The sequence below is a fragment of the Gekko japonicus genome, unplaced genomic scaffold (assembly GCF_001447785.1).
Source record: "Gekko japonicus isolate JY-2015 unplaced genomic scaffold, Gekko_japonicus_V1.1 scaffold861, whole genome shotgun sequence".
Lineage (NCBI taxonomy): Eukaryota > Metazoa > Chordata > Lepidosauria > Squamata > Gekkonidae > Gekko > Gekko japonicus.
The window spans coordinates 455,048-471,349 of record NW_015169199.1 but is presented as its reverse complement, the minus strand read 5'-3'; the positions used below and the strand labels follow the sequence as shown (position 1 = coordinate 471,349).

The following is a 16,302-nucleotide window of genomic DNA, read 5'->3' as shown; positions in this document are numbered from 1 at the left end:
TTACCGCCGACAATGCGCATTTAAAAACTAGTACCTCCAAGGTACTAGTAAACGTTTGCCATGGGCTGCCTCCAGACACCTGTGGTGTGACTGCGCCGGCGCGCAGCATTCCCCTCCGGTCCCTCGTTTACCCACTGGCACCGAGGGAAGGACCCGTGCTGTGCCACCGGCACGTCTGATCGTGTAATCGCGGATCAAACTGCACCGGGGCAATTAGCCACGCCTCCCCCCTGCGATATCCGGCACGTGTGCCCGGGGCCTTTATTGTCTTTTCCAGTGACTCTTGTCTTCTCATCAATGTAACATGGAAACTACTCAATGCATGTACAAAGAAAAAAACAGGGGTACACTGTACACGGTTTGTGCATGCATTCATTGTAACTTGTCAGCAGGGCATCATAACAATTTTCAGGACACAGCCTCACAGCAGTATGGGTGGTGACAACCAAGGTCTTAGGAGCAAATAGGACACTGCATTTAAAACAGCAATAAATTTCTAACTCAAGAATCCAAAAGGACAGATCTGTTTGTCAAAACATATTCCGGAGAATTGAATGACAAAGATTTTTTAAATAATTGTACCAATGAACATACATTCTCTTTGAGACCATGAGGCTGGTTCCATGGAACTACAAGTTTACGAAGCCCGATAAAATGCCCCTTGAAAACATGGATAGGGTGAGTGGACTGATGCAAGACTGCTTTTAGCCTAGACTTGTTCCAAAATGTCAAAGTAGCTCCCTCAATTCACTAATCAATTAATGCTATCTAGCTAGAGGACTCGCAGACCAAGTACATCAAAGGGGGGGAAAGCACTGACTAAATTGGCCCTTTCCTATCTCCAAGAAGCAAAAAGTAAACAATAGATGCTGATGCCTTACCTTGTTTTAAGGATATTCAGAAACTGCAAAATTTCTGAGAACTGTATCAGCCTAAGCGCTCGTAAAAATCTTAAACCTGTAATTACAAAAGAACAAAAAAAGAGATAATTACTTTATGTTTATCCCTTTAAGACTTTCAGTGGCAGCTGCAACACTGGTCCGTCAAAGTCAGTCTTGTCTGCTCAGACTGGTAGCAGCTCTTCAGGGTCTCAGGTTGGAGGTCTTTCGCATCACCGACTGCCTGGTCCTTTTTAACAGGAGATGCTGGGGATTGAATTTGGGACTTTCTGCATCCCAAGCAGATGCTCAACACTGGGCCATGCCCCCTCCCGGAGAATACATGAACATTTGAAGCTGCCTTATACTGAATCAAACCACTGGTCCAATCAAAGTATTGTCTACTCAGACGGGCAGCAGCTCTCCAGGGTCTCAGGCAGAGGTCTTTCCCATCACCAACTGCCCTGTCCTTTAACTGGAGATGTTGGGGATTGAACCTGGGACCTTCTGCATGCCAAGTTGATGCCCTACCACTGAGCTATGCCCCCCCTTTCTCAAAACACTTAAAGCACACCCACTTCCTTAAAACACTTGAGCACCAGGAATAGTGTTGATGGGTGCCTCAGCTCCCACAGGCACCATGTTGGGGACCCCGATTGGCTGATGTTCTAAATATCTGGTACTTTGAAAGGTCCCTCGACAGTGATAACCCCCAAAGTGTCAGTCACCTCCTAAGACTAATTTACAAAGAAGTAACTATGTACCATTCAGGAACTTAACACCTTTGAATGACAAAATCCACAAATAGGAATGCCTTGTTTCTGAGATACAATCATAAAAGCTTGAAACTTCCAACCCATCACAGAAATCTCCCTAAAAAGAGAGTTGGTGTGAAAATCTGATTTTAAAGAGGATCCAGCAGAAGTTACATGTAATTTCAGACGATAATTCTATGGGATGCAAATAACTTGTTAAAATGCTCCACTCTTTCACAAAGTCCTGATGTGCTCCCCAGCTGTGGCTTAATCTGGCAACCATTAGTCTTCCATTTCTTTTAAACACATTCATCCCCCCCCAAAAAAAAATTACATTTTTATTGGTAAATTCAGGTCACACGGCTAGCTGGTCCACAGATATCTGTGTAGGGCCTGAGAAGCACTGTACAAGATAAAGGGGCTTAAATTATTATACGACTTACAAGTGATACAAAACAATTTGGCTGCAAATCTCTCCCAAAGGAGTAAAGGTACATTGGGTATTATAAACATATGGCTTATAAAACCAAGAAGGGAGGTTTGGAGGGCTGGGATCACATTGCATAGGAGGGCACCAAAATCTGGCTTGGAGCAGTGCTGTAGCAATACGTTGACTCCAGTGTTTGTTTAACTCCTGATCCCGCATTGCTTTGTTATGTATCATTTCCACCTAGGAAATAAGGACCAGGATCTGAAAAAGCTACAAAAGGTAGCTCAGTGTATCTCTTTTGGTACTTTTTGCCTTTGAATGATAGACTCCCCCACTGCTACCTATTCCATATTACAAACAGTTTTTTGAAATCGCTCTCAGTTATAGAAGAGGTTTGACTGACAGCACTAGGAAGGGAGGCAGGGTTGAGGTTCAGAAAGCACAGGCTCAAACTTGCTGTGGTGAGGGGCAGCCCACTTCCTAGGCAGCCCTAGGACACCGGGGGGTGGGGAAAGCCCCCCTTGGCCCCAGCTCCACTGCCCAGGCCAGCTGGCCATCCAGCCAGCAGCCCAGGGCATACTCTATTGACTGCCCAGTTCTAGCATCACTTACCCGCTGATATGGTGGAAGAAAGTGTGTGTGTGGGGGGGGTCATCAGAGCCCAGAAGTGATGCCACGGTCCCTCCTCCAAATCTCTATGGTCTTAACAACAGACACCTCAGAGATTCTCAGAGTGTCACCTGGAAGTAGCATCACTTCCAGGATCTGACACGGCTGCCCCCTACCTTCCCTCACTGTATCAGTGGGTAAGTGAGCCATGAGCTGCCCAACTGGTCACTGGCACAGGGTGTAGCTGGGCCATCCTGTGGGGGCAGTGGGGTGTTCAGGCTGCCCCGCCAAAGCCACTGAAAGCTCTTAGAGAAGAAGAAGAAGAAGAAGAGATTGGATTTATACCCCATGGCCCTTCACTTGGAGTCTCAGAGTGGCTTACAAACTCCTTTCCCTTCCCCTCCCCAGAACAGACACCCTGTGAGGTGGGTGGGGCTGAGAGAACTCTGGCACAAACTGCTCTTTTTCAAGGACAGCTGTGCCAGAGCTTGTGACTGACCCAAGGTCACATCAGCAGGTGCAAGTGGAGGAGTGGGGAATCAAACCCGGTTCTCCGAGATTAGAGTCCACGCACTTAACCACTACACCAAACTGGCTGCACTGGCCATGGGAATGCAGAACCAGAATGGTGTAATGTTACCACATCAGACTACAACCTGGGGAAGACTCGGTTCAAATAGTCACCATGTTGCATTCTGCAAAGTCTTTAACAAAATCAATAAAAACAATTGGGGGGGACTCACTGGATGTCCTTGGGCCTGTCAAACCCATTGCAGTCAAACCTGCCACAAAGGGCTGTTGTGAGGATAAAATAGGAGCAAGGGGAACCAGGTTGGCTTACCAGGGCTCCTCGGAGGAAGGAGAAGAAATGAAAATGAAATAAATCAACAAAACAAGCTGCGTGATCTCTTCCCAGCCTACGCAGAATGTGAAGTCACCTTAACATTCAAAGCCTGGCCAATATTAGTGTGTCCTTATTTTTTGCGCTTTGGTTTTGGTGCAGATTTTGCTATTGAAGTCTGAATGGCTACAAGCTTGAGCAGATGGAGAATGGAAGCTCACTCCTAGACGGTGTGACATAGGACTGACTCCCCAACTAGGAAATGTGAGGTGCCGATGCTGATTCATGCTACCCACAATGCTTGATCGAGGGTGACAGGGCTGAGTAGAGATTCAAACCCAGGTTTTGTTAGTTCAGTTACAGCAACCTCTTACAGAAATTCGGGATCCAGCGTACCACACATAGCACAACATTTCATGCACACAGACACATACCAAACCTTCCTCTCTGTGTGGTAGATGACCACTATGTTGGTTACTCTACATTCCTACCATGGATCTTATTTCCCCCTTCATAATTTATTTATTTATGTTTCATTAGATTTCTTGACCGCCCTTTCCTACTTACACGGGTCTCAGGGCGGTCTGCAACAGAATAGTTTAATACAATAGTTTAAACAGCCTCCTTCAGACCCTCTGGATAGACCCCTGAATCCAGAGACCTATCACCGCCTTCTCATAGGCTTTCATAAATGTCCTATAAGATGTTCTTGCCTCTTTGTTGCGAGTTCGCTGCCACACTCGCTCTAGCCATCTCAGTTCCCATTTCATCCCCCTGATTTCCATTGTATACTGGGGGACAACGTAGCATGGGAGCGGAGAGGGAATCGGGGGGCAATCTCAGTGATGGCTTCAGAGACGGGAATTCCAGATCTCTATCAGTGCATCTAATGAGTCACCAGAGGGCAGCAGATCCCACAGAGCATTCCGGAATCCTACTGGATCCATGAGTCTCCACGGGCAAACATAAATCTGCTCACCGCCTAGACAGGAGATGGGTGGGATGTCTATCCGGGCCTTTAGAGCAAAGTAATCTGACGACAGCACTCTATCCTTATCTACCAGATCCAGGGGTCATGTCCTGCAGGAGCGCACAGGAGCAGAGCCCCGTCAGTAAGGAGACCAGGGGGCGGACACATGCAACAAGCCCCACCCCCTGCTCCCAGCAGCCCTCAGTCAGAGCAAGAAGCAGCCAGGTAAGTTGCAGAGCCTCCCCCGGCCCCCCGGTCCAAAACAGTCCAGTGGCACCTTTAAGACCAAGTTTCATTCAGGTACAAGCTCTCCCTCCTCTGCGAGGACAGATCTGCACGTTTCCCCCACCCCCAATAGCTAGCAATCCAAAACAGTCCCGTGGAGCCTGAGTGGTGGGTGTTGCCTTCTGACACACTCCCGGTGATGTCAGGGGGTGTGGCCTATGCAAATAAGTTATGCTAATGAGTTATGCTAATGAGCTCCTGCCCCTCTTTTTCTACGAAATGACCCCTGACCAGATCCATATTTATGCACATGCAAAAAATCAAATCTAGTGTGTGGCCTGTCTGATGTGTGGGACCTGATACAATCTGGGAGAGTCCTAGTGCCGCCATGGATGACACCACGTCCGCAGCATCAGCATGGACAGCGACGTCCCCGAGAACTATCAGTCTAGGAAACTCCAGAGCCCAGCCTGCTACCCACTCCAGCAGACCCGGTAGGCTGTCTGCAGGTGTGCTGGGCGAATGTTACACCAGACAGACAGCCAAATTTCCCTCTGTGTCCCAAACCAGGCCAACACAGTCAATGCCAGTGATTGTTGGAACAGGGAGTGCCCTAAAGATGAAATCCTCTCGAATGAACATTGCCACCCCTCCCCCGTGCCCACAGTTCGTGACTGAGGAAGGACTGAAAAACCTGGAGGGGTAAGCTCTTTTAGGGCAACTGTCTCACCCTCCTGAGTCCAGGTTTTGGTCACACACGCCAGGTCAACAACTTGTGCAGTTATATAACCGCACAGTGTCGCGGTCTTATTATTGATAGACCTGGCAATAAACAACAGCAGAAGAAGAAGAAGAAGAAGAAGAGAAGAAGAGATTGGATTTATACCCCGCCCTTCACTACCCAAAGGTATCTCATAGCAGCTTACAAACTCCTTTCCCTTCCCCTCCCCACAACAGACACCCTGTGAGGTAGGCGGGGCTCAGAGAGCTCTTGACAGAAACAGCTCTTTTTCAAGGACAGCTCTTGTCAGAACTACGGCTTGCCCAAGGTCACCCAGCCAAGTGCAAGTGGAGGAGTGGGGAATCAAACCCGGTTCTCCCAGATTAGAGTCCGCACACTCAACCACGACACCAAACTGGCTCTGTTTGGTGACGAAGAGGGGTATTCCTTCCTAGCCCTTTCACGTCTCTCGGGATGGGACGGAGGTTGGAAGGGGACCGAGCATAACCATATCTCCGTCTCCTTCCATTCCAAGACTCCTCCCACCGCTGTGTCTCCCTAGTCCCCCAATCACCAGGATTCCCAGCCCCGGCCCAGCACCCTTTACACGGGCCATACCCAGGATTGTTTTCACCTATCCACACTTGTTTCTCCCAATCAGGTTTACACTGGAATTGTCTGGCACTTCAAAGAAGCGACTGCCAGAGCTGACCTGCCCTGGAATTCCTGGAATCCCCAGAATTTCCGGTATATGGACATCTGGATATGGGCATGGACCGTCAAAGCCCTAAAAATTCTTTGCATCATGGGCGAGAATGGGACGTTCAGAGGACTGCCATACTGTTTTTAGATAGTCTTGTTTTTAGATAGGCTATAAATTGTGATGTACTTTTAATATTTTGTACTGTTTTTATTGCTTTATTAGCCATATGCCTGTTAGCCGCCCTGAGCCTCCGGGGAGGGTGGGATAAATATGTAAATAATAAATAAATAAATAAATGTGGCAGCGTAGACAACTGAAACTGAGTAGGGCTCAGAGGACTCTACAGCAACACAGACTATAAAGCCAAGAAAGCTTTACTGGGAAAAAAAAAGTTCAGAAAAGATTTCAAAAGCAAGACATACAATTCCAGTGGCAGTTCAGGTACACAGAAAAACGACTAAGCGACCTGGCTTCATAACTGGGGCAACACAGATGTGCAAGGAGAGGAGAACAAGAAAGGCAAAAGGGAAAAGCGTATCCTCCCACTGTAGGCTATGCTTCACAGAAAAAGCAAGCCACAACCTCCTGACCTTCCTCCATCAATCACGCGGCTGTCTCCATGGAATATTCTGGACAGGAGCAGGCTGCCTCCTCCCTTGCCAGATCCACAGCTGAAATGTGTAGGCTAACTGACAGGCTTGGAAGATGACCTTGGCTAGTAACCATCTAGGGCATGGGGGATTTGATGATATACCTGCTACCAGGCCAGGCTTCCCAAGAACTTACCGTGATTCAGCGAGGGACACAGACATCCTCACAGGAGAATTCCTGCGGGGACAACAGACGTGCCGCACCATGCCGTCGCCAGGAAGTGACGCTGGGCGACGCTCTGGCAATGGGGCTGGAAACTCTATGGTACCATCGAGTTTTCAGTCCCATTGCCAGAGCGTCGCCCAGCGTCACTTCCTGCCTACGGCATGGTGCGTTACAGGGAGGAATGGTCCGGCCAGGGAGCATGTTTCCCCCGCCAGATCACGGTAAGTACTTGGGAACCCTATACCAGGCCAAAGAGGAGAAAACAGAAGTTAAGAGGAATTTTCCTCTAAGATGGCATCTTGCTTGACAGCAACATATGATTTGCTACCATTGCTCCTCCTAAACTAGTGCTCCTTGGGGTGGGCTGTGGCTCAGTTAACTGGTCATTACACCCACTCATCTCTTATCCAGGACCTGAATCCCCGTGGAGACCTAGAAGTGGAAGGTCTTCATCACCATGCTTTCTTTCATCCTCTCTACCAGGAGTAGGGATGGACATGAACCGGATTGTTCAACCGGATTGCAGAATTTATAGCCTCTCTGTGGAGCTTTTAAAAACAAACAAACAAACAAACAAAATCACTAATACATAGCGTAGACTAGGGCAGTGTAAAAGACTGATCCGGATTAAAGAAACAGAATTGTCATGAACATCTCCAGGATAGGACCTGAGATACAGTGCCTCAAATTCCCTTCAGAAGGGATAACAAAAAAAATCTTTTAGAATCTTGACTTCTGTCTCTTGTAGCTTCAAAGTCTTTTTAATTTGCTATTCTTAAGATGTAGTCTCTTGTAGCTCTCTTATGGAATCTTACATGCACCTCCCTAGGTAGTTTACATCTTCTGGCACAGGAGGAATTCATTCTGTATGCCACATCTATTTATTTATTATTTACACTTATATCCTGCCCTCCCTGCCATACAGCGGCTCAGGGCAGCGAGCAACGTAATAAATATACATTCCAATAAAGCTATCTATCACTATAAAATCATACTGTTTAATCATAACTTACATTAAATTGCAAATTGAGTAGTCTCCCCTCTCTCTTAAGACTTCAATGTTGATATGTAAGACTTCAACATTGAAGGGATCAAAATTGTCAACCTCAGGGTGAGTTCTATGGAGAATGACTTGGAGACACCGAAGGTTGACGGGTGGAGAGAAGCACCACTTCACCATTGAGGGGATTGTGAACTGTATTTCACCACACCTCACCATGGAGGGGCACTGTGCCTGTATTCAGGCATGAAGCCAAAACCTTTGAAAATAATCAGTGAGTCTGAGGCCTGTCTTACCACACCTCACCATGGAGGAAGGGGGGACTGTGCTTTTATTCAGGCTGGTGCACAGCCAAAGTCTTTGAAAAGAACTCTTCTGAGTCCTGCTCAGTCCATACATGCCTTCAAGGGAAAATGGTAACAGGAAAAGCAGGCAGCTCTGGTGTGTGAATCTGTAGTCACTTAAGGCACAGAGGCCCCGGTCACACAGGCCGGATATCGCAGGGGGGGAGGTGTGGCTGTTTGCCCCGGAGCGAACTACCACGCGGCAGCCGGATCAAACGTCCCGCTCGACGTCCCACCGACGTCCCATGGTTGGGGGGAGGTGCCGATCATACCTCACTCCTGCGGTGCGGCAAAGAAGCGGCGCCACGGGGGTTGTGTTGGTTTTTTTTAACCCAAGTGTTCGCATGCGCCGTTGGGTGCTTGTGCGCACCCGTGGAGACTTGACACACAAAAAAACTTTTCGTGACGAGACATGGGCGGGCCACGAGCTAACACCGGAAACGTGATCTGACGCCCGCCCTTGCCCTGCGGTTTCCGGAAACTAGTACCTCGGAGGTAGTAGTTTTTTACAGCGCATCTTCGGCGTGAAGCCTCGGGTGAGCCACGGGAGCTCTACGCTTCCCAGATGTGGCGGTGAGATCGCGCCCTGAAAATCCGCCTATCTTCCATCTCTCTCTAGAGTGCCTAATGCTCCGTGTGACCGGGGCCAGAGAATGGCTATTTAACAGCACCATTTGAAAGTGACAGTTGGCCCAATCGTGAGGTAATCCAGAAACTTTTCTTTTGTAATTGTAGTTTGTTCTTCACTAGAATAAGTATCAGTGATAAAAAGGAAAACTTTTGAGAGAGAAATTCTCCTCAGCCCCAAGTATGAGGTGAGGAGAAAACAGAGAGCAACAGTGGAGATCTTCTTTCTGAGGTGGCAAAAAGAGAACTGATCATTGGGGCAGGAAAGCACCAGAGGGAGGAAGGTGCTCCTAGTCTTCTAAAGAGCTTGGAAATCTTTTCCACAGCTGGCATGTGACTGCGCAGTCCCCATGTGGGACTGCACAGAAAACACAAAGATGAAACAGCTGCTCCCCGCTACACACCTGTTTTTCAGGCTGCCTTCTGAAGTCCCTTTAAAGTTTAAAAGGACTGCACAAGACAGCCTGAAACAGTGCCTCCTGCCACTCAGCTGTTTTTGCAGCTTCTGCAGGTAACAGAAAGCAGGGTTTTAAAGGGACTTGGAGTCTCTTTAAATCTCTGCTTCCTGCTCCATTCATGAACCACCACACACCACCACAAACTTTAAAAGTTCATGAAAGTTAGAAATGGTAGACCCATCACGACCTTCTGTTCACGAACCAAAAACAGGGCAAAATTCTTGATGACTTTTGCTTCATGGTTCGGTTTATGCCCATCCCTAACCAGGAGCCCACATCTACATTTTTTGCCACAATTCTAGCCAACCTTGGCCCAGTTCCAGCAGCAGAGACAATTACTTTCCTTCTAGAGAATATCACTCATTGGCCAAGTTCAGACTGGCAATTTGAAGCACTAGGGAGTCATGGCCAAGAAGACCTGGAACAGACCCGGAACGGCTTGGTCACGGTATTCCCGTTCACACTGCAGCGAATGAAGTGGGAGGATACCATGGAGGAAACGCAAGGGAGTGTTCACACTGGTGGCCCGCCCCTGGTGGGCTGTTAGCGGCTGTTTCTGCGCTCTGCTGCATGCGACCTATGCGCATGGGCGCCTGCTGCGGAAACAGCCAGCGCCTCTTATCAATGACTGCGGGTTGTTCCCACCTTAGCAGCGCTTGCATTCACAGGGAACCAGAATCAACCCGCTTGACACACAGTTTGCTACCACTTTCACCTGGTACTTTTTAAACTCGGGAGGGAAGCGGCACAAGACAGCTTGAGTACGGCTGGGGGATGCCTGAAATATGTGCCTGTGTGAACCCGCCCCTTTAATCCGCTACTGAAATGTTCCTGAAACGTTTGGCTGCCAGGCCAAACTGCCAGTCTGAACTGTTTGCTTCACTGTTTGCATTGGCTGCTGTGAAAAATAGAATGAAAGTCAACCTTGGGATATAATGTTTTGCAGCCTGACTTGTCCTTTTGGGCCAGGCGATCCCCTGGCTGCTTGTCCATTTTCACCTAATCTGCTTTTATTGTTATGATTTTGTTATTTTATGCATCTTTAATTTAAGATTGTAATGGCCTTTGGGCATATAAATTTGACGACTACTACTATATGCAAATTAACACGACGGCCCTCTCACCATAATTAAACACTATAAGATGAGCAATATAAGCTGTACAAACTTACTGGAACATGCAAAATGCAGAACAATTTCCCCTTTAGCCTTTCATATATACAATTGGAAGGATAACTGTAATGTGGGTTGTGTTCCACACATTTTTTGCAAGCTACCCAACACCCAGAAAGTGGTAAGGGAACTACTGAGTTATGTGTGATTGAACTGAGATGGGCCAACATAGTAATATGGGTTAGAAGTAATTGTGTCATTAAGAACTAGCTTAGCTACACAGGCCTGAGTATCAACGTTGGCTAGGTGAGGAGGAGATTAACTCTGCTTGCAAATCTGCATACACAGCAACTAAGCATCACAAACGCAGAATACAGAAGTCCTGCATTGAACTATATACATTTGCAGGGCTTCCAGTGACCAACATGAAATTGGGCAAAAGCTTGCTAGGTAAAGGTAAAGGTTCCCTTGCTCGAAAGCCAGTCGAATCCGACTCTAGGGTTGCGGTGCTCATCTCCGTTTCAAAGCCGAAGAGCCAGCGCTGTCCGAAGACATTTCCGTGGTCATGTGGCTGGCATGACTAAACACCAAGGGGCACGGAACGCTGTTCCCTTCCCACCGAAGTGGTACCTATTTATCTACTTGCAATTTCTTGCTTTCGAATGGCTAGGTTGGCAGGAGCTGGAACCAGAGACGGGAGCTCACTCCATCATGCGGCACCCGGGTCTCGAACTGCGGAACTACTGACCTTCCACAGCCTGCAGTTCAGCGTCTTAACCACTTGAGCCACCACAGCTCCTGAAAAGCTTGCTGCTTAGGTCTAAAAGGGGTGTCCTGCATTCAGAGAAGTTGCACCTGATCTCCAAGCTAGAATCTTGGAATAATTAAGAGTACAAGATAAATGAGAGAAGGCAAGAAATGATCTTCAGAGGAAACAATGTTGGGAGTCTCTCATATCACACTCTTACCAGGATGGCCCAGGGTAGTCCAAAGTCATCAAATCTTGGGAATTAAGCAAGCTCAGCCCGGATTAGTACTTGGATGGGAGACCACCAAGGAACTCCAGGGTCACTACGTAGAGGAAGGCAATGGCAGACTACCTCTGAATATCTCTTGCCTTGAAAACCCCACATGATCACCAAACGTTGGCTGTGACAAGATGCCCTTTCCTCCACCACCACCACCACCTTGATACCACAGCCTGGAAAACACATTTCGCTTTCCCTATATACAGGGGTCATTTCGTAGAAAAAGAGGTGCAGGAGCTCATTACCTGAATAAAATTTGGTCTTAAAGGTGCCACTGGACTGTTTTGGGCTGGGGGGAGCTCTGCAACTTACCTGGCTGCTTTTTGCTCTGTCTGAGGGCTGCTGGGAGCAGTGGGTGGGGCTTGTTGCATGTGCCCACCCCCTGGGCTCTTTACTGCCGGAGCTCTGCTCCTGTGCGCTCCGGCAGGAAATGACCCCTGCCTATATATGTGGCAAAGGAATATATGACCAGGAGAGGAAGCTGTGCCACCTGCACTGTCTATACACAGTTTCAAATTGGGTCAGCTTGCACTGAGTCAATGACGATGGAAACTGGGATCCAGGATGGGACTATGGTAACGCATCTCCAGGTGGGGCCTGGAGTTGTCCCAGAATGACAACTGATTTCCAGAATCTCCCCTGGAGGAAATGGCAGCCTTGGCAGTGAAATAAACTATAGTCCAGCTCACGCTGAAACTATTTTCTCCAGGGCAATTTGGCCAGGGATCCTGGAGAGTTCCCCCCCTCTTCTGGGCATGGAGCAGGGGTCACAGGGGTGTGGGGGGGCAGAGGTATTTGTCAATTTCCTGCATTGTGCGGCATTGGGCGGGGGGGGGGGCTGGACTAGATGACCCTAGAGGTCCCTTCCAGCTCTATGATTTTATAATTCTATCTCTTTTCTAAACTGAAAAGTCCCAGCCTCTTCAGCCTTTCCTCATAGGAAAGGTGCCCCCCCCCCCAGGGTCCACCCTCCACAGAAGCCATTTTCTCCGGGGGAACAGAGTTCTGTAGTCTGGAGCAATGTTCCCTCTAAGCGGTGGAGTCTTGTGAGCAAAAATTCTGCTTTGTGAGTTACTGGCTTTAAAGCTGTGAGCCAGCAATTTGGCTACTGCATAAATCAGTTTGCTCTGGAGCCCCATCCTTCCTGAGCCAAGACAAAAATGTGTGAGCTGGAGGCTAAAAAATTGTGAGCTAGCTCACACTAACTCAGCTTAGAGGGAACACTGGTCTGGAGATCAGCTGTAATTCCAGGAGATCTCCAGGTCCCAGCTGGAGACTGGCAGCTCTGGTTACCATGCTTCCCTTACTTATTTCATAGAATCATAGAATCACAGAGGTGGAAGGAACCTCCAGGGTCATCTAGTACAGACCCCCCTGCACAATGCAGGGAATTCACAAATACCTCCTCCCCACACCCTCAATGGCCCCAGTTCCATGCCCAGAAGATGACAAAAAACCTCCAGGATCCCGGCCAAAGTGGCCTGGAGAGAAACTGCTTCCTGGCCTCAAAGTGGTGATCAGCATTTCCCTGGGCGTGCAAGAAAGGGCCACGAGAACTAGGCACTGAGGCAACCCTTCCTGCCCTCCCTCTCACCATCTGCCTAAGTTCACAGAATCCACATTGCCGTCAGATGGCCCTCTAGCCTCTGCTTGAAAACATCCAAAGGAGGACAGCCCACCACCTCCCCAGGAAGCCTGTTCCACTGAGGGTCAGCTCTAACTGTCAGGAAGTTCTTCCTCATGTCTAACCAAAAACTCTTTTGGCTTAATTTCAACCCGTTGGTACTGGTCTGAACTTCTGGGGCAACAGAAAACAACTCCACACCATCCTCTGTAGGACAGCCCTTCAAATATTTGAAGATGGCCATGATGTCACCTCTCAGTCATCTCCAGGCTAAACACACCAAGCTCCAACAACCTTTCCTCATAGGACTTGGTGTCAGGCTCGGGTTGTTTGACCAACTGTACCTGCTGTATTTCCACCTTGATGATTACTGAGCCTGTAGTACTCTCACCCTGCTTATTGTTGTAACCTTCCCCCCCCCTCTCCCCATACTCCCCATTCTAATGCCCTTATCGCTTACCCTCGCCTGCCACCGCACTCCTGGGGGTGGGGGGAGTGAGTGTCTGTAGGAGTAGGGAGGCTAGCTTCAGTAAATCTTCCACGCTGCCCCAAGAGACATCTTTCACATGGGAAGGTATCCTTGGAGAAGAGTCTTTGATTAGCTCGTTGTGAACCATGTATCTCTCATGGTCTGTGTAGTAGAGCTGATGTGTATGAATGGAGTGTGAGATTGTAACGATATGCACCTTTCCCGCCCTGGCACGCCAGTTCTGACAAGGAGTTCAATCCCTGCACATCTCATATCTTCTAATAAAACTTTCATCCAAGAAAGTGTGTGTGAAGAGTGACTTGACTGGGAACCTGACACTTGGTCTCCGGACCCCTCACCATCTTCGTTGCCCTCCTCTGGACACATTCCAGCTTGTTTATAGCCTTCTTAGATTTTGGTGCCCCAAACTGAACACAATACTTCAGGTGAGGCCTAACCAGAGCAGAGTAAAGCAATAGCGTCACTTCACGTGATCTGGACTTCTGTTGATAACAGCTCAGAATCACATTTGCCTTCTTAGCGGCTACATCACACTGCTGACTCATGTTCAGTGTATGGTCCACTAACACCCCTAGATCCTTTTCACACATACTACTGCCAAGACAAGTCTCCCCCGTCCTATAAATATGCATTTGATTTTTCCTACCAAAATGCAGAACTTTACATTTATCGCTGTTGAAATTCATTTTATTTGTTTTAGCTCAGTCTTCCAGCCTGTCAAGATCATCCTGTATCCTGACTCCATCTTCTACCATATTTACTACCCCTCCTAATTTAGTATCACCTACAAATTTAATAAGCATTCCCTCTATCCCTTCCCAAATCATTGATAAAGATGTTGAACAAAACAAGTCATAGGACAGATCCTTGAGGCACTCCACCTGTCACTCCTCTCCAAGAGGATGAGGAAACATTCACAAGCACTTTTGGGTGCGATCTGTCAACCGGTTACAGATCCACCTAACAGTCATAGGATCTAAACCACGTTTTACCAATTTGTCAACAAGAATATTATGTGGAACCTTATCAAAAGCCTTCCTGAAATCAAAATAAACTATGTCTACAGCATTCCCCTGATCCAGCAAGGTAGTCACTTTCTCAGAGAGAGAGAGAGAGAGAGAGAGAGAGAGAGAGAGAGAGAGAGAGAGAGAGAGAGAGAACGGTAGTCTGACATGACTTGTTCTTGAGAAATCCATGCTAGTTCTTAGTAATCTCAGCTGTCCTTTCTAAGTGCTCAAGGACTGACTGACTGATGATTTCTTCTAAAACTTTTCCAGGTATACACGTCCAGCTGACGGGTCAGTAGTTACCCGGCTCCTCCTTTCCCCCCTTCCTGAAGATGGGGACAACATTTGCCGCCTCCAATCTTCTGGCACCTCACCTGTTCTCCAAGAATTCTAAAAAATAATGGACAGAGGCTCAGAAATTACATCCCCATGTTCTTTTAGTACCCTTGGATACAGTTCATCTGGCCCCGAGGACTTCGTTTCATTTAAATAAATTAGGTGTTTATGTACTATCCCTATGCTGATCCTAGGCCACAACTCTCTTCCCTCATCAGGTGTTCCATTTTTGCCATGTTTGCCATGAGCACCGTTTCCCTTGCAAGAGAAGACTGAGGAAAAGTAGGAGCAGTTCTGTCCTCTCTTCCTCACCTGTTACAATTTCACTTTCTTGTCCCCGCAATGGGCCTACCATGTCCTGGCACTTTTTCTTACTTTGAGCATAACAAAAGAACCCCTTTTTGTTGTTTTTAGTATCGCTCAGCCTAAGCTAATATTGAGCTTTAGCTTTCCTAACTATCTCTCGAACAAGCACTGGTTATTTGTTTGTATTCATCCTTGATTATAAGGTCCTCCTTCCATTTCCTAAACAAGTTTTTTTTTTTATTTCTCAATTCTTCATAAAGCTGTTTATGGAGCCACCATAGCTTCTTTAGGCTCCTCCCATTTCCCCTTCGCATAGGAATTATTTGTGATTGTACCTTCAATATTTAATTTTTAAGAAACTCCTACCCCTCTTGAACTCCCTTCTCCTGAAGTATTTCTGACCATGGGATTCCACCTGGTATAATTCTAAATTTGTCAAAATTTGCTTTCGTACAGTCCAACCTATATGTCTTACTACGTACAGCTTTTCCCTTCCCCAAGACTGTAAATTCCAAAATGACATGGTCACTACTCCTCAGGGTGCCCACTACTTTCACTTGGTCAACCAGTTCTTCCCTGTTGGTCAGAATCAAGTCCAAGATGGCAGATCCCCTGGTTTCCCTCTCCACTTTCTGGGAAATGAAGTTGTCGCCAAGACAAGTCAGGGATTTATTGGACCTTTCATTTTTAGCAGAGTTGGACTTCCAGAACATATCTGGGTAACTGAAATCTCCTTTGACCACTATGACATGTCTGTTTGGGAACTTTGTAGTCTGTTCTAGGAATGTCTCATCCAAGTCCTCTGCCTAGCTTGGTGGTCTATAGCAGATGCGCGGCTGCCCACTTTGATCCATCATTTCTTACTCGTTTTATTTTTACCCAGAGACTCTTAACTTGACTTCCATGCTCAGATTCACACATTTCCTCAGAAGGGTATACCTCCTTTACATATAATGCAACTCCTCCACCCTTCCTTATTTGTCTGTCCTTTTAAAATAAGTTGTACCCCTAAATCCCAATAT

General features: G+C 47.5%; 1 protein-coding gene across 1 annotated transcript in view; it reads right to left on the bottom strand.

Moving 5' to 3' along the window:
• KCNMA1 (potassium channel, calcium activated large conductance subfamily M alpha, member 1) overlaps nt 1-16,302 on the bottom strand; it is a 427,405-nt gene that overhangs the window by 253,857 nt on the left and 157,246 nt on the right. The window contains exon 5 of the mRNA XM_015416325.1: nt 882-957. Coding sequence (XP_015271811.1) covers nt 882-957 — 76 coding nt within the window. The remainder of the gene's footprint in view (nt 1-881; nt 958-16,302) is intronic.